General features: G+C 40.0%; 2 protein-coding genes across 3 annotated transcripts in view; one reads left to right on the top strand and one right to left on the bottom strand.

The window, feature by feature from the left end:
* Positions 1-27514, bottom strand: part of LOC138631932 (acyl-CoA:lysophosphatidylglycerol acyltransferase 1-like) — a 191940-nt gene that overhangs the window by 111955 nt on the left and 52471 nt on the right. The gene's annotated exons all lie outside the window — the stretch shown is intronic.
* On the top strand, positions 6174-27466 carry tagapb (T cell activation RhoGTPase activating protein b). Of its 2 annotated transcripts, XM_069717132.1 has the most exons (14): positions 6174-6328; positions 9003-9088; positions 16771-16941; positions 19781-19945; positions 21698-21739; positions 22178-22262; positions 22370-22423; positions 22833-22902; positions 23193-23347; positions 23736-23897; positions 24382-24491; positions 24823-25009; positions 25277-25358; positions 25621-27466. In XM_069717132.1, exons 1-14 carry the CDS (start codon positions 6254-6256, stop codon positions 26778-26780), a joined length of 2604 nt encoding a protein of 867 aa, XP_069573233.1. In that variant the 5' UTR covers positions 6174-6253; the 3' UTR covers positions 26781-27466. The 2 variants fall into 2 exon arrangements, with proteins under 2 accessions (XP_069573233.1, XP_069573232.1); XM_069717131.1 differs by lacking the exons at positions 6174-6328; positions 9003-9088 and having other exon boundaries at positions 16285-16941.

Raw genomic sequence — 27514 nt, forward strand, 5'->3', positions numbered from 1 at the left:
CTTTCGCACCGATGCTCGGGCCCTAATGACGAATACTTAAACATGTCAGGTCTGACATTCAGTGAAGCAACTAGCTGTCCAAATATTTTTTTTAAATTTTATTTTACGCTCTATGAGCCTGATTTCCTAAATGTTTACGTGTGTAAAATCACATGCAACGATATTTACTCAACCTGAAAGTAGAAATAGGAGAAGTGGTTGCGTGTGTATTTTCGTCTTAATCAGGAGGGCTAATCTGGAGAGACGGCTGCTCTTATTGTGGTGAGAAGGAGACGCAGGGAAACTACAGGACACGCAGAGAACGTGGCTTTACACTGGTGGGAAAAAATATTCACACATACCGTTTGTATAACGATGACACTTCTGAGTTATTGAATGAACTGAATGATGATTGACAGCCAACAACAAGGAGGAGCCACAAAATACCAGCCATTAAAACACTTCTTGCGACGCAGCATTGTCCTGCCTCTGGGAGGTTCCAGCGTATCGCTGCTTGGATATCCCGCCCAGTCCAGTTATTCAGGTGAGCTGTCACAGGTGCTGAATGTGTCCCGCAGAATTCACAAGTAACTTCGTAAGGCTCCGCGGCACTTGTGAGACACTGAAAACTCGTGCTATTATTAAACCTTTTTGTTTTTCCCACAGTATTGACTGATAATCTCCGAGCGTTTTCTTCTTGTTATATTCATATTTTTTTTATTTCAATGGGATCAGATTTCCTTTTCTTTTTGCGGTCGCTCTGTTTTTCATCGCTGGACTCACTTTAACACACACAAACCCCTCATTTAAATACAGCGATTTGCATCTGATATCAGTGAAGCAAATACTCTTAGTAAATCACCTGCAAAATGGGTGCAAAATAAATGTGCAAACTTTTGGAAAAAGCACACAATTTACTACCCTTTATTTGAGATCTTAGTAAATCATGCCCTATATCCATTGGTGGATCATTTAAAATCTCAAATTAAACCTTTTTTGTGGCATATTTTGCTCGACACGTGAACTTGTGCTCTATTTTCTTTAAAATAAATGCAATTTCCATTGATGTTTTCTTATCTAATGACTCAAGTGTCAGCATGACATGATGTACCTGGTAGGAAGGTAGGTATGGAAGGAAATGAATAAAAACAGTAATACTGCAGACCAGATCAAATCAATTTAAACTCAGAATAATAAACTGATCAAAACTATTTCTTTAAAGTATTCCAGTCATTTCGTATCATGAATGTTTGATGGTTCAAAATCATTAAACATTCTCCTATTTCTATTCAATCCACAGTCTGATTGTCTGAGATGCATAAATGGATAGAAATAAAATTCCCACCGAGAGCAGAACTGGCTTCTCCGCATGTAATTCTCGCCTTACTAATTTAACAGCATCATGCATGTTAATAGGTGACATAAAGCTCACTGTTCAAAGAACTCCTTGCAGTAATTAGAAATGTACATTTTTGTATGCATGTGGAGGAGAAAGGATGACTCCAGCAGTAGAGGACTGTCTTAGTTTTAGACAGCATTTTAAATAGCTAAAGCTTTGAAAAACAAAAGTACACGGCCAGTGCATCAAGTGTCCTCCAAATGAACGTAGAGCAACAGCAACATATAGTGTGTGTGTGTGTCCATGTTCTCTAGTTTTAACAGATTGAAGGTTCTCAGGTCTGATGGTCCCATCACAATGACAATCATTTGTCTGTGGTTTCTTAACATTTTTCACATTAGTGTTAAAAAATAAACCAGTTTTATGGTGTGACGACACAATCTTTTAAGGTTTGGTTAGTTTTAGGGAGAGATCATAGCTCACCAAGCATTTTGTGAACATTAGGAAGGTCAGTAGCGATGCAAACAGAGGTCCGATGTTTTGTTGACCCGTCCATCCAACCTGAACTTTTGGCTTTGCAGATTTTGTCGCTCTCGTACAAACTCACCTGACTTCCCCTTTTGCTCCCAATGTGACTTCTTACAGGAGTCATTTTCAGGCATTTGCTAAAATGACCAATTGTTGGAAGTTTTTGGAAAAAAAAGTATCCAAACAGCAGACAGACAGAGCTCACAACTAGCTAGCTGGCATTGTATTTCCTGTTTTACTTTGTGTAGTTTCTCACACCTTGTGTCTTTATTTCATTTCCTGCTTGTATGATTTGCTGTGTTTATCGAGTTCCTGGTAATAACAGAGAGTGACATTTGAATTTCATCGGACCAAGGACCCACACTACCGACCTGGTTATAGATACGGTGTCAAACTGTTTCCATGAAAGATGAGCACAGAGATGTTTAGCCTGGCTTTGTGTATGTGCTGATGATGTAACATCTTTGACAATAGGCCGCATTAATGAGCGAAGCCACAAAGCAACGCTGTGTTTCCTCCATCGTCCAAATCAGCAATTTAATTTCCCTGTAAAAGCTCCATACAGGGAGTTTCAGGAATTTGACTGTGGTGACCAGGGCATTACAAAAATGCAGTAAAGTGCAGAAAGAATATCGTTGTTTTCAAAGCTCTGATTACTGCTTCAAATATTCAACCCTGGAAGAAAAAGCCGCATCTGGGCAGAGGAAAGCTTTTTAAGAGGCAAATCAGTCTGTGGCTGATTCTCCCATTTATTCTCAAATTTTCCCCTTCAGTTTGAGCAAATGCATTTCACTCCTTAGAGCTGCTTAAGAAACAAACTTTGTACCCTTTTCATTTTAGTATTAGACCCTTAAAAGACTGTTTATAAAACATATGATATTTCTATCTGTTAATGAAGGTGTTTTATTTACCTCCTTTAAGTCTGAAAAAAGCAGTCTTCCAGAGGTGTAAGCAGGAGGTAAACTGATTTGGTCATGTGACCTTTCACACTGTTCACATGACGTTGATAAATTTGAACCAAGATTATACATTTTTTCTTTTGAAATTTAAATTTCTTGCCCAGAAGCCAACAACAACACTTTGAAAGCTTTCTTAAACATGGGGGTCACAATTATGACCAGTGAGAAAACAGTCACTTCCAATCAAATAACAGACATGCACACACCTCTAGAATATCTCAAAGTAGATCTATAAAAAAAGAAAAGAAAAGAGAAATGACATCACAATAGTCATCACAATAATGGGGTACATCTGTAGAATAAGTGAAGCCCATCACTGCCAACACAGAGATCAAAACAGAGGTCCCCCTCCGAATTGGCTCCATGCTGAGCTTTTGACAACAGCATGGAAACTATTAACTTTTTCCAAACAAGGCTGAATGGAGTTCTCCACGATCAAGGCCAACTCAAAATGTGGATCACAAAAGGGCACGAGCACTGTTTGTTTGTTTGAACATTTCCCCGCTGTCAAGTTAGTACTGGAGTTGGACGTTTAGTCCAAATAGCGCCAGGTCAGGTGAATAAAAAACCCTGAAATTTACTTTGACTCTACAAGAGACCCGCAGTCGGAGCATTATAGAGGCTTCAGTGTTTTGGGAATTAGGGTTGAATAAAAACTGAATGCAAACTGACAGCTAAACATATTGTTTGTATTTAATCTGTCTGTGAGGACAGCAGCTCCTGCTGTTGGCATCTTTTTGTGGCCAATTTCTTTTTTTAGCTGTGTAACATAAATTTGAACAGTCTTCTTGTGAGCTTAAATAATAGACAAGGAAGCATCATAGCTTTGAAAGAAAACCATGAAAAAGGAAGCAGATAATAAGAGCCAATGTTTTAGGTTTCATTTATGCACCTTTGACTTCAAATACAGAGACCACGTTTACATTTCGAATTCTGTCTGTGATTTATTTAAGAAAAAAACAAAACATAAAAGAGGGTGTTTTTCTTTTTTTCTGGTTGTATATGTTGATAGGTAAATTGTGTTGTGATTCAACTTCCGCCAAGTGCTGTTACTGCCTATTAATAAAGTAATGGTATTCAAAAAGTTACAACATTTAGTAAAAAATTATTTTCTCATTTCTCTGTGGGTTTGTGTGAGAGACGCCCTTGACAGGATCCAATATTAATATTAAAATATTGATTAGTGCAGCTTTAAGGCTGGGTTTATAGGCAGCACAACGCTGGTGTGAATCTCAAGGAAATATATAAATCAGTCCTTCTTGTCAAACACTTGCGTGTCAAAATATGGACTGCGGCTGTAAGCAGCCTTTTCTCAGAGGGGTAAAAGTAAAAGCTCAGCAGGCCTTTCATAATTATATTTCTGCCTCAGGCATGAGGTTACAGATTATATTGAGCTGTTCAGTCCTTAACGATCCTAATTATCCTGTGACTGCACTCTAAAATAAAACTGTTAGAACTATACTTAATCAAAGTATGAACTTAAAGGGATAATTTGTGAAATTATCTGAATAGTAAATGGAGTCCTCTAAAGGAAATTCTCTGACACTTTTCTTGGAAACCTAGTGGGCCTGTAATGAAAAGAAGAGATGCCATGAACCGGCCATCACCCTGGGGACTGCATGCTACATCAGTACTGGGTCACCAGAGAATTATATAGACGGTCACGTTGCTCGTAATAAAAACGTGGAATAACCTTTTTTAAATACATTTTGTCATCTCAGTACTTAAACTGTTGAATCTAATCTAATCTAATCTAATCTAATCTAATCTAATCTAATCTAATCTAATCTAATCTAATCTAATCTAATCTAATCTAATACAAGCACACTTGTGTGTGTGATTGAGTTTTCCTTTTCATATTGGTATGTTTGTCAAAGAAAGATTTACTGTAATTCACAAGAAAAAACAGCAAAGATCAGAATTCATGAAGGGAAACTCGTTCTGAGACCCTTTGGATTTATCTTGCCATACATTTGTGTTGCTCTCATCCCAGATCCTTCTTTAAGATGCCATCTAGTCTAAAACTGCTTAAAGGACTGACAGTACAAAGCAGTGTCAATATCTGTTCCATTACTTTTATCAGATTTGTTTTATTGCTGTTAGGGTTAGGTCTTTTCAGGCTGTGTCACTGTGGCATACAATATCTCCAATTGTTAGTATCATGAGACAAACAACCTACATAGAGGGCAATCAAAATGTTCAGAGACTGCTATTGTTGCAGGTAAATGTGCACAGAGCAGTGGAGAGCTTTAACCTTCGTGAGTAAGTATTCCAATTTACAAATACTTGAGCAGAGAGCGTGCAGATGATTTTTAGCTTCAGCTGAGAGCCTTGAAATGCTTCAGCACGTTTACAGCAATGGAGCAACGAGCCAGGCGAGGTAGAACCTCTGTCCAAAACCGATTCACAGGGTTGTGCACCGTGAATTCATCCCCCAGTTTAAGACACCGAGCTCTACTGTGACGATCTGAGGCACCTGAGGGAAAACATTCAGTGCAAACCCACTGATCTGTGGAGCGGTGGCACTTTGGTTGACATGACAACCAGGCAAGTTTGTCGGCCACAACAACCCAATTATGGCTCCCCACAACCCCTACTCACTGAATTTGTCACCCTGCAAACTCTTTCTGTTACCCAGAAATTTGAGCCAAAATGTGTTGCGCTCTCTGCTCAAGTTTCAGGTCCATGGTAAAATTGAAGATGCGCCCGAACCAATGCTAAAAAAAACACATGTTCAGGAACTGCAAAAACCTGAGCTCAAAGGTCATAGCTTCATCCTGCTCGATGTACATCACTGTACTGCGCAGAAGTAAAAGCCTATGAACTTTTTGATCAACCTTTGTATTGTTGTTCAGTTTGTATTAAAAGCGGGGCAGGAGGTTTGACTGTGGCTCGACCGGTAATTACATGAAAATAGAAGGATTTTTTGCTCAATAAATGTGTATTTATGAGAGACGTGGGGTCAACCTGCGACACCCTGTTTTTCCACTGGCTGTCACGGCATCTCACCCTCATTAGCTGGGAAATGGGGACGAGGTGGCAGGCCCTGCTGGGACACACGGCTGTCTCATTATGGGAGGAAGCTGCCCCACTGGAGCGTAACAGGACAGGCTGGGATGGTGAGATGGAGGGAGGGATGGCTAGAGAGGGTTTTCGGGGGGGGGCGATGCAGGTCCAGGTCAGGCCCAAAAAAAAAAGAGCCCTCCTCTTTTGTGTGCCAGCAAGACCTCCATTGTTTAAACCCTCATTAGCACCAGTTAGTAGAAGCTGTTGTGCAGGACAGGAGGCATCATTCTGAAGCCGCTCCCTCAGCTCATTCCCAGCAGAGTCCTCAAACTGGGATGGGAACTGCTTCTCTTCTGCTTTTCAAATTGAAAACTGATAACTGACTACACGAACTGCAGTGCAGGACAGAAAGGGTTTTGAGGACTCGCTTTGAGACGCCAGCATGGACACTGCAGGTTATGGAACTGCATCGATGAGGAGAGGAAGCTACGATGAGGCTGCAGCTTCACTGCGTCCTGTGAGTATCAACCCACTGGCAAAAGGGAAAAAGATCCTGTTGGTGACGACTGCTGAGTGTAACTCTGTTAATTGTTTTGGACACATGGATCTATGTACCACATTGGCACAGCCTCATGTTCATCAGTCTCTGTGTGCCTGTGAGGGATTTGAAAAGGTGTTTCATTATCAAGGACAAGGAGAGAAAGATTTTGCCACTGCACAGTTTGACAAAAACCTACTAACTTTTACTGAACTGTCATGAGGTGAAAGGAAACATGGAAGGAGTCAGCTCAAGAGCAGGTAGCTCAAGAGCAATCTTGCTAGCGTTAGGCAGTCAGCGATGGTAGTTATATGGAGGGTCACTGAGCTTTACAGAGTGCAGATACAAAGCAGGGAGGATCCTCATTGACAGCATAGACATCAAATCTCTTTATACAAAGACCTTAGAGTTAGTGCTAGTTAGTAATTGTTGGTCCAAACAATTGAAACCCCAACTTAGTGTCCAATTTCCAGCCATTTCTGCCAAATCTGTTTCCCTGTGTTGTTGTCGTCCAAAACATCCAAAACAATTCCTCTGAATGATGCCTGGGATGAGGACGCACTTCTGTCATCATTTCTCCCCAGGGGGTAAAAACCTTTGTTGTCAATATGTTGTAAACTTGTTTGCACTGTGTCAGTTATCCAGACTTGTACTGTGTTGAGAGTAATCTGGTCGAACAGACGTAGTGCTTATTCTATGGAAGCTGAGAATGGCCGTCATCTCGAGATCACAAGTTTTTGTTATCTCAGAAAAATGAGTTTTGTTATCTCGAGATAATTGACCCGTTATCAGAACAAAACCAAAGGTTGTTTCTTCTGATTACTTGTCACGTTTATCAGCTGTCAGGAGTGCCACGCCAGGCTGGCTGCACCTTCCCATTGGTCCAATACTTTGGTGTCAGAACTTAAGCCTACGTATTCAATCGTGAGCCGTCTCTAGCTGCAAGGAAATAAATCATTCATCAGTTAGCTACGCCATAAATGTGTTGAGGGTCACAGTCAACCCGTGTCTGGAGGCGATGTAAAGATGCTGTGAGGGTCACTATGTAGAGTGGGATGGGGTGGCAAATGACAAATTGGTCTTCTGTTTTCTTGTGATAGTGAGATAAACTGTACTGTTATCATAAGAAAACAAGCTTTATGGTGTTTTATTACTCAGCTAACCCCTATTTTGATCCGCTCCCGTTTGCCCTGTTGAAGTTACTGCATGTGTTAATAGAATTCAACACTTCCTGTATCTGTTTCAAATTAAAAGTTTAAAAACATCACTACAACTTTTTTATAAATGAAACTACTTCTTACAAGGCCTGTTTTTAAAAATGTACATCTTCAGTAGGAACAAATGGGCTTGGTGCTGCAGACAGGATGGGAAGGGACACTTTTGAGAGACAGACCAACATGCTGTTGGCCTGGGTGTGTTGGCAAGAAAAATCTTGAATATCCAGGCTTAATTTTTAACACCACACAATTAGAAGGCTACAACACAAACAGGGTTTGGGTCTTAACAAGGAATAAACACATTTATTAAAACACTACAACTTAGTTTATTAGCCCAGTTTTCATGTTAATGTTTTTAGCCGTGCTGTTTGAGCACAGAGTGGTCTTTCCATTCAAACATGTCCTCCTCATCTTGTCATGTCTCGTTCCTTTCAACATGAAGACTTTCAAAATTGGTGCTAGCAGATGGAGACGTGAGTCTCCCATCATCAGCTGAAAAGATTGCACTGATTTTGGATTAATATGAAGAAGATGGAAGGTGGTTGAACTGAGCCACGGCTGCTCTATAGAAACTTTCACCTTAAAGAGAACCTTTATATTTTCATCATAATGTTTGAATGGTGAACATGTAGAGACTTATTGAAGCTGTATGGCAGCTTCAGACATGGATAAGATACAATAAATAATCTCATAACATCAGTAGTGTGCACAGACTGGAAGGAGCCATACCTCAGGGATGTACATTAATGCCTTCATAGCAGCTGGAGGTAGGTCACGCCGGTCCTTGATGGGGTCCATCATGAGTCAGTGGGCTTTACGTGCCAGAGAGAGAGACGCTTTGTCAAGTGTTCCAACCTTTGTGTTTGATTTGCTGTTTTTCTCTTCATCTTGAATTCTGCTCAACCCAGTTTCTCTGTTTGTCCACCAATTAGAGCACAAGGACCGCCACAACACCACGGAAAGTCTGTTTGTTTTCTCTCACACAAATGAACAAACGTTGATGTGTGTGTGTGGAAGACTGTTCTCCTGCTGGGAAAATGAAAAGATAGATTAAACTACCATGAAGCGAACATCATCACCTAATTTAAAGCTGTGATGTACTCGTTAAGTGGCTAGCTTGACTGCGGAGCCTTAAATCTTGTTTAATTTTACCTTATTGCTAAAATATCAGTCTTTAATTTTTCTCTTACAAGTCAGAAAACACGGAGTATTATCAAAGTCATACGCTGCTGGGACTCCGTATGTTCCAGGCAACAAAGATGTTTCTCCGATGGTGTTGAGTCAGAAAAAAGAAAGAAAAAGCACTGAAAGTATTTTAGTAAACATTTAAAACTGCTCCAATTAAAGCTGAGACTTGTAACATATCTTAATTTACTTCATGTATATCTATATAGAAAATGTGGTTTCACTGTTACGTGCCTTCTGTTTTCATCCAGCACTTCAGACACTTGGCTCGGAGAAGACGCTCTGCTCCATCCCTGGTGTTTGGGAAGGCTCTGGGGATGTCATGGTCTCCGATCAGGTGTGCACGTCATTGTTTTAAACCTTTTACCATCAACTGAACGTTTTATTGATGGTTTTATAGGTGGATTTGCTGTCACTATTTACTATAAAGCCCTGTGAAGTGTGACATGTCTTGAGATCTAAAGTGTTGTTGTGTAACAGCCTCAAAAAGGTCAAAGGTCATACCAACAGCATTTCATTAGAAGGAAGTTTCACCAAGATAATCAAATATCAGCGATGTAGCATGAACAACACCTTAACATATTTCCTATGAAGTTGTAACCACACTTACTTACCAACCTGCAGTCCTGATGACGTCGCAGTTTTTACCGCTGCAGCAGGTGCAGAGTGAGTGAGGCTAGAAAACCCTCAACAGAAAACGAAGCAGGTGCTCACAGCAGGTCTCGACCAAATAAAGTTCACACAAATATGACAGAGTGTGTTTTAGGGCATTTTCTTCTTTCTTCTCTACTCCTTGATTCAACACCTTTAATAAGGGGTGCTTTGTTTAAGAATTACTGCCTTCGTTGATATTGTTATTTGAGCATTTAAGAATATATATATGTATATATAAACATTTAAAAAAAAGGATTGAAATGGTGAAAACGTGTTTCTATTTATTATGAAAAAAGTATTGTTTTGGTCTGTGTACAGAAACAGCTCTGGCCTCGGTGTAACAACAGTTGGATGATTATTTATTTCCTACTGTGAGTGTTGCTACAATGCGTTTGCTTAATTAACCTGGTAGGTGCTCCGTTAAATACAAAGAAAACCTCCACAGGAAGAAGCCTGTTGTAACTTCATGTTATGATTTGCACAACTGTAACCTTAGTTACCGTACTCATTATGTCCCCTTAATTATTCTGTATAATATACTTTTCAATTACATATTTGTAGTTGTATCGTATTAAATATATTATAATAACAATTATTTGGATCGTTGCAGAATTAAGATGAACATTTTTATTAAACTTTTACATCAACATATAGATGCTTATTTAAATTTCTTCCTGCCCTTTCGCCTCATGATATTTTTAGATCCTGCCAGCTGATGTTTTCTCGGCGACAGATGGTAATGAGTGTGGAGTTGAGAGAGCGTGGAGATAGTTTTATCATCTTTCCATGTCGGGGAAAGATTAGTCCAACTAGACCCGAAACACTCAGATGATTACTAGACGGAGAGAAAATGCATCAGTTGCACCTCCCAAATTGTGATGTTTTTCGCAGCCCTTATGTGTCTTATCTTAAAAGTAAAATTATATGTTTGGGCTTTGAAGCTGTTTGCCAAAGAAAATAAGACATTTGAAGATAACAATAATTTTTTCTAACTTGAATCCTTTCCTAAACCTAAAATTCACATTATTTGGATGATGTCAGGTGTATTGTCAAATATTTTGGTGAATTTAGAGCAAATGTTTGGATAAATATAAAATCTTGTGCATACAGTACACATTACAGCAAGATATGTAATATCACTGTGGGCTCACTGTTTGACCAAACTTAACCCCTTTGAAAACATGTGATACCTAGTATCCAAAGAATGTCTCTGTCCATTTTTCTAGCCTTTCAATGACTATTTATGGAGATATAGATGTTAATTGATTTTCTGTATTTCTATATTCTGATGGCCATTATCAAAGAGAAACTCATTGATTCAGTGGTAGGACCTGCAGCCACAGCACCATAGCTGACACCCAGGCGGTGTGGATACACACACACACACACACACACACACACACACACACACACACACACACACACACACACACACACACACACACACACACACACACACACACACACACACACACACACACATGCAAGCAAGCTGCAGCTAAGACGTGCGCATCACTTGGTGCTCAGGTTCCAAACTATGCTGCTTGGGCCCCTAAATATTAGTTGTAGCCCAGGTTAAAATATCACAGGAGAACATTACGCATGAAAAATTCAGGGTAGCATATTTAGAAAGTCATTAATTGCACCATTTATTTATAAATTGAATTATATCAAATATTGAAGCCACATCCGAGAGCAGAGGAAGTACTATTTTCAAGAGATTAAAAAATAAATTGAAACCCTTACGGCTCCCACCCAGTTTGACCTTCTCTGCAGCCTCCAGCCTCCAGGTGGCAGCACTCAGTAATACAATCCCAGAGCTTGTCACAGAAAAAGGCCTCTCAGACCATATACAGAAACAGAAACTGACTTCCCTGCCTCCTGATCCTTCCACGTGTTCAACAACATCATGATCTCAAATTGTTGTCGCCCATAAGGCCACACAGCCCACTCTGTTCAGCCCACAAACACAGATGTCTTTGTGGGGATTTACACAGCAGGTTTTGAAACGTACCCTCAAACTGTTTAAACCTCACTTGCTGTTACCGCTACGCAGCGTGGATGACATTGATTGGTCTTCCATTTTAAAAGAGTAGCTCCAGAAAACTTAATTAACTGGTCATCATGTTCAGTTGACCTTTTCACACTCAACAGTCTGTTTAATAAACCTACAGGAGTTTCCCTCTTCTACAGATACCCACAAACACCTCCACAGTTTTGACAGTACAAGCCTTCTGAACTAGGCCTATACAAAACAGTGACCATATTACTGCAACATCCTGTCTTTTCTTTTGTTCTTCAGTTTAATATTATTAACCTTGTAGGCTTTATGTTTCCTCTAAAGCAGCTTTAGAGTAAAAATAAGACTTTTTTTTTCATTTGACTAACAAATAGAAGAATAAGACTTTGTTAAAGCTACTGTATGTGATGTTTACACGCCAACATTTCCTATTTTCTTGTACATCTTATGATAAACATTTGTTTCTGATCTTTTCTTTTAATTTTGATGCTGTACAATATGAGTTTAATCAATTTACAGAAAGTTTAGGAAACTGATCTTAATGAACTATCTATACTTTCAAATAAAGATTTTATTTGGGTCTGCAGCCACCATTGAGATCCCTGAGGTCACGTCCTCTGAGATTTTAACAATCTGCAGAAGTTTACTTGCAGTCAACACACTTATTTACTATTTTATTGGAATCCAGGATATTTTTTAAAGTAATAGAAAGACCAACAAATAAACAGAAAGGGATTTCTCCATGAGACTTTATTTTCTATCAATGCCCAGTATTTATGAGTCCAAGTCTTCTTCACTCTTGCTCCTTACTGACAATGTAAATAAAAAAGACCACATGATTATTCTTATAGTTTGGACCTCTTTTTGCTGATATTTATTAAGTTTACTGTTTTATGACATAGAAGATGATGATGTAAATGAAATATCAAACCTTTCATACTGCTTTAAATGTCTGAAGAAGAAAACCCGTACCTACCCAGAGTTATTTTATTCCACAAGTCCTTGTTATTAGAATTGACTGTGTGAGTTTTGGTTCTGGCTCATTTTCTTTATCAAGAGCTAACTTTCACTTTGTTTCACAAATGTGGACTCTTATCTTTAGAAAACAGAATAATTCTTTAGAGAGGACGTTCATCATCAGATTGTTGTCAACAGTCAAACTTTTTCTTGCTTTGATTCTTCAGGTGTAAAACTTCAATTGGGTCATAACCACCTACAGCCTGTTTAGTGCCCAGTCAAGCCAGACGTGTGGGCTCTATTTCTTATCCTTCTGACATTTAACCTTTTCGAGTTGTTGTACTAAGACCACCATAGCATCCAGTGGGCAAGTCCACTGTCTTCAAAGCAAATAAGGCAAATGTCAGACACGTCCCACTCTCACACACCCACCGTTCAAACACGCTCAAACACACATGATGCATTTCGTTCCAGGATGGGTGTGGGGGCTTTGTGGGTGTTAGTTTCACTGTAGTGGGACTGACACTGACGTAGACAATGCCTCGCCATAAACAGAGATAATTAGCCTTATGTCGTTAAACATTATACAACACAAACATTATTGTTCGAATATTAATATCAAGGAAGAATGGGAACTAAACATGTACTTATTTAACAAAGTCTTATTGTTTCTTAACTGTGTTCAACCAGCAGTTTGACATTTTGAGAAAAATGATTATCAACTCATCCCTCGGTCAAAAAGCCACTACACATGATATTTGATCATTTCCACGGGCACCCAGAAAGCAACCCGAAAATGATGAACCATAAATGATTAGTTGAATGATCAATTATTTTATTGACAGTAAACAATTTTCATTGAATAATCATGTCGGTACTTTTGCAAAAATTTGCCAAATTCCAACTTCTCAGCGTGAATATTTGTAGTTTTAGTATTCTGTGATAGTAAACTCAGCATCTTTTGATTGTAACATATTCAAAGAAATGTTCACGTGTCAATACGCTGTCTGTTAGTCATCCTGTTGAGGTTGTCCAGGACAGATTTAATCAAGGGCAACTTAACCTGTGAGTAAATGCTGTTAAAGCCTTGTTTTTCAAAATTGTGTGACATTTTATAATTGTTTCATGATGTCCTTGACCTATTGATTTGGAAAAGAATTGCTGTGTGATTAAATAAAACCACTTAGTTTTAGGTTTTCTTTATGTTAACTATTATTATTTTTAAAAAGACAGAAATTTGATAAAGCACAACTTTACAACAAATGAGCTCAATATGTAATAACAGTTCATGTTTTAAAACATCATTGCTTTAAAGTCATTGCTGATAATATACTTCAATGGCGCTAATTATGGACAACTTTATAATCAATCAAATGATGTACACCTAAACAATTAGGAGGAAACGTGGGGAGAGCCGTGTTGAGCTGCCTGCTTGGTCAGCCGTTCTCGTCCCGAGGATGTCGATTCAGGCCTTTTTGATTTAAAGCCACTGGTATCAGAGAGATGTGCACAAGGTGCCCTTTGACGACCTGAGTCTAAGAAGACAATGTGACTAAGTACAAAGAGGAGTAAAGTCCATGTAGAGAGGAGATCAGGGATGGTTCAGTAGAACAAACCTTCCACCACGAAGGGAAGGTGTTGAGTCCACGACAAAGCAAAACGTCGTCAAGACTTGGATGTCTTGTGACGTCCATAAAGTTACTTACGTAAAAGTGCCTTTTCTAAACCAAACCATGAACTTCTCCCAACCTTAACCGCATGGTTTTTTTTATGCCTAAACACCTTGTGCATCTATGTAAGACGATAATGGCGTTAATAAAGTGCAGAATTTGACATCTTGGATGTGAGATCTGTCGACCCTCTGCTCGTCGAGGCTTTGGTTAGCATTAGCTCACCAGCTAGCCTCGCTTTGTCCAAAGGTAATCAATGCGTTAAAAATGGCAAGCTGTAGTTCAATGGAGCGTTGAGTGTCAGATATGAAAAACTCAACTTTGTCAATTTTACTCCACACAATAAACACTATTTTGTGTTATCTTTGAACAAAGCAAGGCTAGCTGCAAACTTAAGCTGAGATTGACCATCTTCTGACAGTAGCAAGACACAAATAAGTGTAAATCCCCAAATGACATCACCGGATATTGATAGCAGTCTATGATAAGTATCACTATGTTGTAAACAATCCTAATAAAAAAAATCATACAACAAGAATAAAATCGGTGGTTTATTTGAACACGGCTTTCAGTCAAACATAGTTAGTACACACAGAGTCCTCCCACTGGTTTACCTGCCAGTATTTTATGTGTCATCTTCTGCAGGGACGGAGAGGTGACGGGGAAAGTACCTCTGCTCTACCAATTTGAATTTCTGCCCCCAGCGCAGAGTCAGTGGGAAGAACAATCACCAGCACTGGTTTCATAATCACGTTCAACAAAAACTCTTACTTGTTTGGTCGACCCCTTCACTTGCATGTGTGAAAAACAACACGGCAACAACAGCATGATCCCATTGATTCTTTTTTTATTTTTATTATTAAAGAAATCTTACCAAGACACATCAAATATTTAAGTCAGGCAAAGAGAGTTGTAAAATGTCATCTGAGATTAGCGTTAATCTTTTCAATAATAAAGTCTGTGATTCTATTTTAAGAGTTCAGCTGAACAAATAACCAGTAATTCAATACCAGTACCACTGCCTGAGATTCATACAATTAAATGAAATTCCATTATTGACATGATATTGATTTGTGAGGGTCGGAGTCGCCTTCATGCACAGATCTGACATTTATCTTCCAATTAAAGCATTATTCCCTGCTGTCTACGGTATTTGGGAAGTGTTCAGGCTTTTGACAAGAACGAGTTCATATTTTTTTTACAAACCAAATAGTGGACCAAAACACAACAGCTGTGACTCCTTTGAGGTATTAAAATATCATTGCTGATGTTAGTTTCACAGCTGCTCATTTTGACAAGCAGTTTCCAACCTTTTCGTGACCTCTGACCCCTTAAAAGCAGCAATGTTTGCTTGTGATGTTACGGCAGGTGTGGGTCATTAAGTATCACTTAAGAGTGTTGTGGCCTTTTCAGATTGGTAAATTTGAACATTTTCTTAGAAGCCCTAAGATAAAGAAAAACCAACAACAACAAAAAAAATGATTAGTTCGTATGTTGTAGAAAGCACACGTGATGAAGAGTTCAAAGAGGATTGGACAGTTTAGTACATTTATTTTCTGCGCTCATATCTTTTGCTTTGAATCCAAATGAGTTGGAATCTTTTGTTACATTGAATTTTCTTCCTGCATACCAATTCAGATCTTAACCATCTGCTTTCATAAGTTTCATAAGATTCAGGAAATCTTATGCAATATATTACACGTGCATTTGAAATTTCAAAGAAAATGTGATCCCATGAAATGGTTAATATTACTTTTAAAAGAAAAACACCTGGTATGGGTAATTGTGAAACTATGTTATCATCCTGCTCTATTTATTAGATGTCAGTATGTCTGATGTCGGAAGTATAATTGATGCATATCGATGCTCCCGGGTGTCCTGTAGGTGTTGCTCAGTCAATGTTAACCCTACAGCCCCAACCTTAACTGTAAGCAAAACCCCACCCAAACACTCTTTGTCATCTTGAGCAAATACAAAGCAAAGGAATGTCTTTGTATAATTTTCACAAAGCTCTCCTTCTACTGAGTCTCAGACAATCAATGATGAATTCCCTTAGGGAATAGCTGTACCAATACCAGTCTGAAGCTCACGTGCTAAAACTACATTTTGATTATGTATTCAATTCAATTCAACTTTATTTATATAGCGCCAAGTCACAACAGAGGTTATTTCATGGCACTTAACACATTAATGTCCTTACAGCAAGACGTTACAATATTATACAGAGAAACCAACAATTCAACAATTCAACAATTCCCACATAAGCTAGGAGGGAAAAAACTCCTCTTTAAGGGAGAAAAACCTCCAACAGAGGGAAGAAAAACTCCCTTTAACAGGAAGAAACCTCCAACAGAACCAGGCTCAAGTGAAATGTATGTCTTTGCAAAATGTTTAACTCTTTCCTTAAAATCTCTACAAATACTTATTAATGAGTCAGTTATTGTTGCTTTGGTTTTTGTCGTCAAAGCAGCTTTAAATTCCTGGAAAGTTGGTGATTTTTCCATCAAATATGCAAATTTTTAGGATGTGGTATATCATCTCTGTCCATCAAAGGATATTTACTGTACCTGTAAACTATTGTTATGGTATAAGGCCCGAAGAGTTAGAACAAAAAATGTTACAGTTGTCAGAAATATTGACCTCATATGTAGACTGGTCTGGCTGTGGGTTTTCCATGTCACCCACCTTTTCTGTTTTGGTGTGTTTCCTGTGGCTCAGGGAGGAGACTCCCTGCTGGGTTTCTGTGGCTCAGAGTCCGTTTGTCCTCGGTCTCACCAGCGAGAACGGAGAGCTGCTGCTGGACGAGTGCGTCCAGGTCACAAAGGGCACGAAGACCAGGGAGAGACACCTGTTCCTCTTCAGCGATGTCATTGTCTTCACCAAAGTCAAGTAAGATATTAATATACTCCAATATATAGATGGTGATGACCCGATATTGTCAGCAAAATATGTATAAAAACAAATTGGTGTCCAAGGAACTAGAAAATTCAGTTTTAATGCTGATGTGGTACTTAAGTAACTTTCTGTTAAAAAAAATTTCACATATGTGAAATGAGAGAGTGAAAGAGGAAGTAAAAACAAAACTTGTATTTTTGGATTTGGACTGTTGGGGAATCTCCCACCAGTACAGGCTGTGTATGCCTAGTCACTGACTCCAAATTCATTAAAAGAAGAAGAAAGCATGGTGGTTCCCATCTGAGCGAAGTCACATGATAGGAAAGTTGATGGTATTCACAGAAGAAATGTTTTCATCTTAAAAAGTATTGACAACCCATCTTCAGCTCATCTTGTTTTGACTTTAAAACAAACAACGTGTGCTGGTTCTTTAGTCTCAATATATTTAAACATAAAGGCAGTCTTGAAAATGGAAACTAGAAAACAAGTTGTTTTGGACATTCACTTGCGCAAGGGTACAGAGCGGGTACATAGAAAAGCTCCCTTTCTTTAGGATGAAAACTGCATTGTCTTGCTTTGACAACACAATTCATCTCAGCAAGCTTTAAGTTATTTCAGTAACTGGTTATGAGTCTAAGTTAAATCTGTTTGTTAGTCGGTGGAAGTTTTAGAGGTCTTGAGTAGGAGGAGAATCACACTCATCTCTGTACCACAACCTACCCACTGTTCCTGTAGGTACACACAGCTGCGACAACAGTACGATACAGTAAACAGACTTCAGATGCTTTTCAGTCTGTATATATGAACACTCATGACTTGTAGAGATGATTGCATGTGGGGCTACCAATTGATTTTTATTTTGTTATGGACAAGTGCATGTTTGGGTAATAAGAATCATTAAATCACAATATCAACTCATATAATAACAGCTTTAAAATAATAGTTCAGACACTTTGGGAAATTCAGAAGTGAAAAGATTCTCGAGTTAAGTAGTCGGTTAGCTTTGCATAAAGACTGTACACCAACTTGACTCTGCCCAAATTTCATAAATATCCTTTGCAACACCTCTGAATCTTAATAATTTACACATCATAAGTTGTTTCATTTGTCAATGTTTGAACAGAAGTGTACCATTTTTCATCCCGTAAGATAAGCAAGGCTGACCCGGAGTCACTCCTGAGAACATAGGACCCCGGGAACAGAGGATCATGGGAACATAGGATCCTAGGAATATTAGATAGGACCTTGGATAGGACCCTGGGAACACAGGACTTTAGAAATATAGGACTTTGGAACATAGGATCTTGGGAATCTAGGACCTTAGAAAGCTAGGGTTTTGGGAACTTATGAGCCTGAAAACACAGGATCCTGGAAACGTAGACCGCGAGAACCTAGGACCTTCGGAAAGTAGGACCCCAGGCACATAGGATATTTGGTATCTAGACCCTTTTGAACATAGAAACTTAGAACCTAGGATCTTGGGAACTTGGGACCCTGGAAACATAGGACCTTGGAAACATAGGACCTTGGGGACATAAGACCTTGGAAACATTGAGCTTGGGAATATGCTACCGTGATAACAGGACCTTGGGAACTTATGAGCCTGGGAACACAGGACCCTGGGAAAATAGGACCTTGGAAACCTAGGACCTTGTGAACATAGGATCTTGGAAACCTAGGACCTTGTGAACATAGGATCTTGGAAACCTAGGACCTTGTGAACATAGGATCTTGGAAACCTAGGACCTTGTGAACATAGGATCTTGGAAACCTAGGACCTTGTGAACATAGGATCTTGGAAACCTAGGACCTTGTGAACATAGGATCTTGGAAACTTAGGACCCTGTAATCATACACTCCCTCACTTCCAGGGTCCAGCTCCAAACTAAACCCACATCTGACTCTCAGCTAGAAAAACTCACTTCTAAACACATTTCATCTTGCTTTTTTACTGCTGTCTACTACTGCCACGTCACCCTTACTGTGTATTTCTCCCAGTGTTTCTATAACTCCAGGTGGACAATATGCCACTTTTGTCTTTCTATTTCTATACCATAACACCACTTAAATCCCTAAGCTCAGTTCCTCTGTCTTCATCCCCCTCCAACTCTTCTTTATTGCTCCAAACTATCAGCACTCACGGATTCAGTCAATGCACCTCTGCTGCAAACACATTGAGGTCAGCAGGGTCACACTCAATTACAGCAGTGTGGCTGTATGGAGGCGCAGGCGGAAAATAATGATTCCTTTTTAATCATTCAATAGGCACCTTTGTGGAAATTGTTTTTGAAACACTCACAAAGGATATTCATTCAGACTCCACCACAGCCCCCAGCTTTCAGGAAACAAAAATTGCAGTGCTAGTTATGAAGGAATCCAGTGACCTTGAGCTTTTGCTTTGATATTTTCTGATATATTTGATATTATCAAAACAAACAGCAGATTTGTGTGTCAATATCGTTGACAACCTGCGTGTGACTCTTGCTCATCAGTATATTTTCATTTACAGCATTCTTTCTTCCATTCAAGAAAATGTAAGAGGGAATTATTAAATATGGTCAAATGATTTCATTTAATGTTTTGAATGATGCCTTTTATTTCTGTTCAGCTCCAAGTTTTTTGTTTTTTTTAAAAAGGAAAGTTAATCATATGAATAAAAATCACTGTTTTCCACAATCAGCAATGATTATAAGGGGGAAAAAAATTCAATGACTAAGACATAGATTTTTGGAACTGAAACCTGCACTGTAATCTTATAAAACTCGTTAACAAACTAAAAAATAAAAGGCTATTTAAAGGTCCATTGCTTCTCTTTTTGCTTGTGTTTTACCAGGTCGACTGCCAGCTACCGCCTGAAGCACACAGTGAATCTCGAGGACATCTGGCTTTATGGTTTTGAAGACGAGCCGGAGGAAGAAGATGGAACGATGGAGGGTGTTGACCTCAGGCTGACCCTCGTCCTGGCCTGGGCTCTCTCTTTTTGTCTGGTGTGTTTTCGGTGAGAGGACACACAGCGGATGACGCACATGCAAACAGCAGCACGTTAAATATTGATTCATGTACAACTTTTATGCCTGGATGCACATCAGGGCGTCTTTTAGGATTTCTTTCAGCAGCAGGAGAAAAAGGGTTTTGTTGTACCAGAGTTGAATACATAACTAGGACTGCATAACTAAGATATTGACTTTTATTGAAAAGTCCAGCGCAGTGAGACTAAAACACAATATTTTTTATTGTTTATGTGCATGTTTGTTACGCAGGAATAATAAAAGCCCTGCACCACCTGCAAGGATATTATTATTATTATTATTATTATTATTGTTATTATATATAGCAGTATTCATAAATAGACTTTAAATCATATAGCTACAGAATAACCAGAGCACAAACACCCACTTTAATAGTCTGTTCCAGCACAGACAGAGCAGAAAAATCCAATCCCCCTGTACCTTAATTTTCACTTGGTGATCTTTAGAGATGCTGACAGTGGATTTAGTTACATTTAAACAAAGCTCGGCTAGCCGTTTCCCCCCTTTTTACAGTCTTTGTGCTAAGCTAAGCTAACTGACAGAAAATGAGACCAAGAGGAAAATATGTCCCAAAATATTGAACTATTCCTTTAAAGGTCTGGAAATTTAAACTGGTTTTTGACTCTTACACATACAAATATAAGCTTTCTGTTTCTCATTTGACAGTCTCTTCTTTCCGGTCATAAGATCAGTGAAATCTGTTCATGAAATATGTGGACTTGTAAATTGTCATGTGATCTGTGACCTTTATTAAAATGGAGAAGTAGTCCAGAGAAAGTCCTCCCTACAGCATCACGAGACAAAACGGTTTAAAAATAGGAAGTGTGGAGTTGGCCGCCAAGCCTTGTTGTGAAGGAATAAACACCAGCTGACTTTACCATGAAATACCGGCCTTTACAATAAAGATGAGGCGCAGGAGAAACACTGGCTCACATGTCTTGTCTAGACAGTGTTATTGACGAATGACAGTGGTTTCCTTTATCTATAGTGAATTTATGATCAGAAGCGCTAAATGGCAGTTGGCAAATACTTCATTTGTGTCATTCGTTAACTCCTACATTTCTCACAAAGTAATGAAAATCAACGCATGAAACTAATCACTCGTTCATGTATTCCAAGAAGATGATGAATAATTGGGAGTGATTTGAGTTGCTTTGCTTGAAAATAAGAAATCCCCCCCCCCCCCCCCCCCCCCCCCCCCCCCCCCCCCCCCCCCCCCCCCCCCCCCCCCCCCCCCCCCCCCCCCCCCCCCCCCCCCCCCCCCCCCCCCCCCCCCCTGTTTCTGATTGGATGCCAGGACTCTGGTAATGATTCAGTGTGTGAAAGTTTCACTCGTATGAAGGTGATCATGGTGCCGAAAAACACTTCAGCTGTCACCGATGTACTCAGCCATGCAGTACTGTAAAAGTGTCTGGCATTAAAATGAGCTCATTCAAGGTTTAGGACCTGCAGGTGGGCACACTGTACCTGTTTCGTCAGCATGTTTCCACTGATGTACTTCAAGCCACAGCAAATGAGTCTAGAAGGAAGTGGAACGTGTCTGGTTGGGGGCCGCCGTGACGCTGCTTCCTGTTCCCATGACTGAGCTACAGTTTCCACCAGAGTTGATAAAATAAGCCGTGGGTGCACAGTTCATCTCATTCCTCCCACTGTCACCTGCTGGCTTGTTTGATTCTCTCTGTGGATTAGTAACTCATACCATGCTGTTATTTTGCCCACAGCTCGCCTGAGGTGAAAGAACGCTGGTTAGATACTCTTCACAGGTAAGAACAATGTCATTGATACTCTTTTAGTTATCAGAATTGATAAGAGTTGGGCAAAACTTGAGCGAGATTGTAAATCCTTTTTGAGTTATGCTGCACAAATTCAGATCAGTATAACCCCTAAATTAGGCTTCAAATGAATTCAGACAAATTAGATTTTAATCATCAATATTTGAAATAATTCAGGCTCGATAACATCAAAGATAGGATGTTTGTTTAAACAACATAGATTTCAGTTAATTTCATCTCTAAAAAAGTAGATCATGGTATTATATGGAGCCACCATTAGGTTTACTTACAATAATCTTCAAATAACAATCATTATTTCTGGTTATGTAAACTCAAAACACCTAAAATGGGATTTCTTAGTCAGAGAGTTCGTAGAGTTTGACGAAAAATATTACATTTCTAAATAAATGTATTTTGTTCTTATCACAGAAAAATTAAATACGCAAAAGCGAGGGCTGGTTGCACTTCATCACCTCCAGACGTCCTCATGAAGGTGTTGAGTGGCAGCGTCGCAGTAAGTCCCTCACTCTACGACGTCCAACAGACAGCAGATTATTAGAAAAGAAAAGAAAAAAGCTACTTGTGATTAAAATGTCTAACTGTCTCTCTTTTTTCATGCAGACTAAAACTCTAACGGGAGGTGTAATGGAACAACTAATCGGGTTTCCACTTGATGTAAGTAAAATCCTCATTTCATCGACTTCTTGTGATGAAAAATGTTTAAGCAAAACGACTGTTGGCAAAAGACACCTGTGTCTTTCTGCTCCTGCTGAAAGGAGGCCATGTTAGATTCTGCAGGATATTTACTGCTTCTGAAATGCTGCAGAGAATACTGTCATACTTCACCATGAAAAACATTATTAGAAGAGAGATAATACATTCGTCTGAATATTGGCTTGTATTAGTGTCTTTTGCAGTGCGATTATATCACCCCAGCTCATTCATGTGTTACAAAGCATGTAGGGTGAGGGTGTGTGGTGCTGAAAAAAAAAAGCACAACCCCTCCCCACTTGCTCTTGCTTGCGTACTCATGTTCCTCTTGCACACTCGTCACCACATCTCTTTTTCTTTATTTTGTTGCCAGGGTGATGCAAAGCTCTCTATCCTGTCAAAACAGTTGAATAATCAAGAGGACAGGCTGACACAGCCCATTGGTGAGTTTGAAAGTTTCAGGTTTTTGCAGATGTCCCTCAATGTCAGTTTTTGCTGGAGGGAGGGCCTCATTACGTGTGCCATGTGCAGAGATAAGACCAAAGAGAATAACCACAGAGACAGAAAATAGAAATAACGGCATATGAGAGTAAACAAATGTAGAAAACAGTTTTTGTCACATTGGCTCTCAGGCTTTGACTCCTTCACATCTGTTTTTTATCACTATGTTGCACTCAAAATCATTCATCTAGATGTCAAATGTTGACGGATAAAATGTTTCTGCTGCCATCAGAAACCAAGTTGACCCAAGTGGTGAGGAAGCTCAGAAAGGGCTCGAGTTTCATCAGCAGAGGACTCCGAACAGAAGCTGACGTCAAGACTCAGCTGTTTGGACAGCCTCTCCGCAAGATATCCCCAGACGACTGCTCACTCCCCAAAACTGTCACAGTAAGTTGGATTTAATGTCGGATCAGTAGTTTAGCTCTCTCTAAGAATTAACAGTTTTAATCTTATCTGTATGGTTTCAAGATCTTAACAGACTTTGTTTCTACAGTTTAATCATTGTCTTAATAGAATTTCCTTTTGTTTTAAGTTATACAACTACTAAAGGACAACTTTTTAAGATTAGTTGTACATTTTCTGTCAGCATAGATTACAAACAAGAATCTACTAAATTGACCTTTACAGTAGCTCCCAGAATTTGTCACTGAGGACAGGAAGCCGTGCAAACACACGATCTGTGCATGGAAGAACCGAAAACACACTCACAGCCTGTTTTTGTTTTTAACAAGAGAAACTCACCTCTCTCCGCCTCCTCTCCTCCGTCTCTAACCAGGAGCTGCTGGTGTTGCTGAGGAAGAGAGGCCCGTCCACAGAGGGGGTGTTTCGGAAGCCATGCAACAGCAAGAACATGAAGGAAATCAGGGAGCATCTGAACAGCGGCGCGGAGGTGGACATGGAGGGTCTGCCAGTCAATCTGCTCGTTGGACTCCTCAAAGTACGTTTATATTTCTACACTGTAAATGTGAATCATTAGTAACATCCTGCACTGCGTCCACAAAGCCTTTATCAATATTAATGTTATATTTGACCACAAACGCTACAGAACTTGTTGTATCATTCGCCATTGATGCTTCGCCAGGGTTATTTCAACCAGTACCACTACTACTGCAACCACAGCTACGACTGCTGCTGCTACCAGATCTTTTACAATACTTAAAAAATAGTACAACAAATATTAGCATTGGAATATCCTTAAGCCGCTAAATCTTCAAAGTAACTAGCAACTAAAGCTGTGAAATAAATGGTTTTTTTTAGGCTAATATCTAATCTGCTCTTCACAAAATATATTTAAATCAGCATCTACTCTGTCACAAGTTTTAAAATCAGTTCAGTTTGAAAGTACAGCTGACTGTTACACCTAATAATGTTACTCCATCAATAATTACTGTGTCTAATCCTTGTTGCTCTCTTGTTTATAGAGTTTTCTGAAGGAACTTCCTGGCAGCCTGCTGGTGTCTGAACTTTATGACAAGTGGATGGTTGCTCTGGACAACAAAGACGCCCAGCAGAGAGCTGTGGAAATCACAAAGTAAGCAATCAATGCCTGCTAATGAGTCGAGTTAGTGGAATTTACCTGCGCCTTGCATTTACAAACTATATGTCAGAGAAAAGCTGTTGGTATTTTCATGAATGGTTATGTGGCTAAAAGCAAACATGGGGTTCTTTGAATGGAGTTTTGTAGGTCATTCTCGATGTCCTCCGCCTGTAGGCTGAACACAAGCCACTTCTCTTTTTTAGTCTGGCCTAGTTTAAGAAAAAAAAAAATTAAAACGGAAGAACCCCCCCCCCCCAAAAAAAAAGAGCGCCAAGCTAATCTTCTTCCTGTTTATTGTTCCTTCCCTTCCTCTTTTTGCCACCAGGGTGGTAGAAGATCTCCCGAGGCCCAACAAACTCCTCCTGCAGCATCTAATCTGCGTCCTCCATCACATCCTTGAGAGCGCCGACGTCAACAAGATGGATGCCTACAATCTGGCGGTGTGCATCGGCCCCACGCTGCTGCAGCTGGACATCACCCTGCTGGACGAGCAGAAGGAAAAGATGAAGAAGGTAGAAAGTCCCGATATGAATGTGCTTTGAAGCTTTGCGGTTCATAGTACAGAAAACCTCAAACGGTTTTAGAAGTAAGATTACACTTGAACAGACACTTGATGGCTGTAGGTTAAGGGCTGATTAAAAACAACAACTGTCTGGAACAAGCGAAGCCCTGCAGAGAGTCTGGATTGTATCTGTTTAATGTCATTTGCAATTTTCATTTTATTCATTGATGTTGTTAGTAACTGTTCTAATCATTACTTTTTTTCTGATTTGCTGCAGGTCACAGAGCTCACTCAGTTCCTCATCGAGAATTGTGAGATTCTTGGAGAGAATATCCCAAGTTTGCTGGATACCGATGACGGTAAATTAATTCAAATCTTTATGGACTGATCCTTATTTTTTTCCATTAATATTTTGGTTTAGACCCTCCCCTTGACTTTTATAACACTATTCTCTCTAATTTCTCACCTCAACCCCATTTAAACAAGCTTAAAATACTTTACTCTTAGTGACACATATGGCACAATAGGCCTTTGTAATCCATGATGCCTACATAAAGTTTTTATTTGCATTAAATTGAGTGAAATTTAATTTATTCATGTCTTATTTTTCACTCTCTACAGACTTCCTGTCCTCCCAGCATCATGATTCTGCGTATGACAGCACCGACCCAGATGGAGACGGAGAGGCGGGAGAGAATATTAGATCCAGACACCGAAATTGTGACTCATGCTCCTCTTCCTCCTCTCTCAGTCCAAGCATGATCAACTCTTCCAGGTCAGCCGATGCAATAAAGCCAGCATTCAACCGCCGCTGCTCGGAGCCCATCATCCTCCTCTCGGCTGATCTTGAGGCCCTGCGCGGCCACGCCAGGAGCCACGACGACTGCTCCGTGGAGAGGAGGGACTTCGACGGGCAGCCTCTGAGAAAGCAGATCTCCGATGACTCCTTCTTGCTCAGAGGTCACGGTGAATCCAAGTCAGTTCTGTCTTTTACAAAACTGAGAAGCAGATCCAACATGGATCCGCTGCCCTACATGGGCAAGGACTGCTCTTGCTCTTCGCTAGAGAGCACCGCCTCTAACCAATCAGAGGGATCAGTTTTCACCAGTTCCCCAGTGGGGTCACCAGGATGCCCCAGGAGAGCCAACACCCCCAACCAGCCTCCGATGGCTGCCAAGGCCCAGCAGGACAGACCACTTCCAGAGAAGAAGCGCTCACAGTCCCTGAGAGCAGCCACGAAAGTCCTAATGAGGACCAGGAGCTTAGGTGCCTTCAGCAGGAGCAGCCTGAAGAAAGACTCTCAGAAGGAAAACTCCTTCCCTTGTGAAACGCTACAGGAGGACTCACAGAGTGAAGCAGATCCTCCAGTTGAGCTTCTGCACAAACCACGTCCTCTGTCTGCGATCGAAGTGTTTAAGCAGGCGGACAGCAGGCTGCCCTGCAGGCCTCCATCATACGAGCAGGCGGTGCAGAACGTGACTCTCCCTCCGCAGTATCAGTCAATGACTGTACAGGATGCCTTTGAGCTGGAGAGGAGGTCCCGCCCTTCCTCTGTATGCTATGACTTTCCATCTACCTGCTCTGGCAGTCAGTACATGTACAATCAGGACTGTTTTGCTCAAGCAGCACACGACCAGATTGACGCGGTCGAGCGGCGGCAGCCTTCCCGCCAGAGAGCCATGTCAGAGTCTGTGTCTGCAGGCCGGCACGAGGTGCTGTCGCGGAGATGCAGCCAGCCTGTGTTCGAGGAATTCTCTTACGCCAAGGAGTCTTATGTTTGACTGACTTAGTAATAGTTTTGCAGATTGGACTTTAGAGACACAAACATTTCTCAAAGACAGAAATAACTTACAGTTAAATATCACGGGGCAAAGCTAAAAGGTTTCCCTTTTCGCTTATTCCTTCACAGCCTTCAGTCCTGGATTCAGAAGGCTGGCTGGACCAACTTTCTCACATACAGTGTTGAATATAGTCAGATGTATTTAGTGGCTCACCTTTCCACGGTTTGTTACATCTGTGTTTCTGGGTTCTGCCCACTGAGCAGCTCTGTTTTAGAGGAATGTTTGCATACATAAAGTTCAATCCTTCTACTTCTCACTGTTTCACTTTGAATGAATGGTTTTTTTTATATGTGCCGTCTCTGTGGTTGCACATTCTCAGTAGTGCTATTAAGAGTACAGACATTAAATCAAATGTAGTTATTATGATAGATATTTAGTCTATCACAATGAAGCTATGTACACACAGTTCACTGTGGATAAAATATGCTATGAGTTTCTATGTTTTGTTTGAAGTTTTGTTGGCATGGTGATCTGTACAGTTGAGCATTTTGTGCACTTTGTTTTTGCTTTTTGTAAATTCACTTCACCTTGCATGGTCTTCTTCTTCCACTACATTAATGCACTTTTCTGATCATTAACTATGCTTTTACTATGCTAAAATGTAAATAAAGTAAGATAGCAACCGATATGGATGTGTAATCTTTGTCAAGGGGCTCTTTCGGAGTCATGAGAAA

The sequence above is a fragment of the Brachyistius frenatus genome, unplaced genomic scaffold, assembly GCF_029030835.1.
Source record: "Brachyistius frenatus isolate BFR_SWC_R1_liver_20210118 unplaced genomic scaffold, ASM2903083v1 Contig_169, whole genome shotgun sequence".
NCBI classification, from domain to species: domain Eukaryota; kingdom Metazoa; phylum Chordata; class Actinopteri; family Embiotocidae; genus Brachyistius; species Brachyistius frenatus.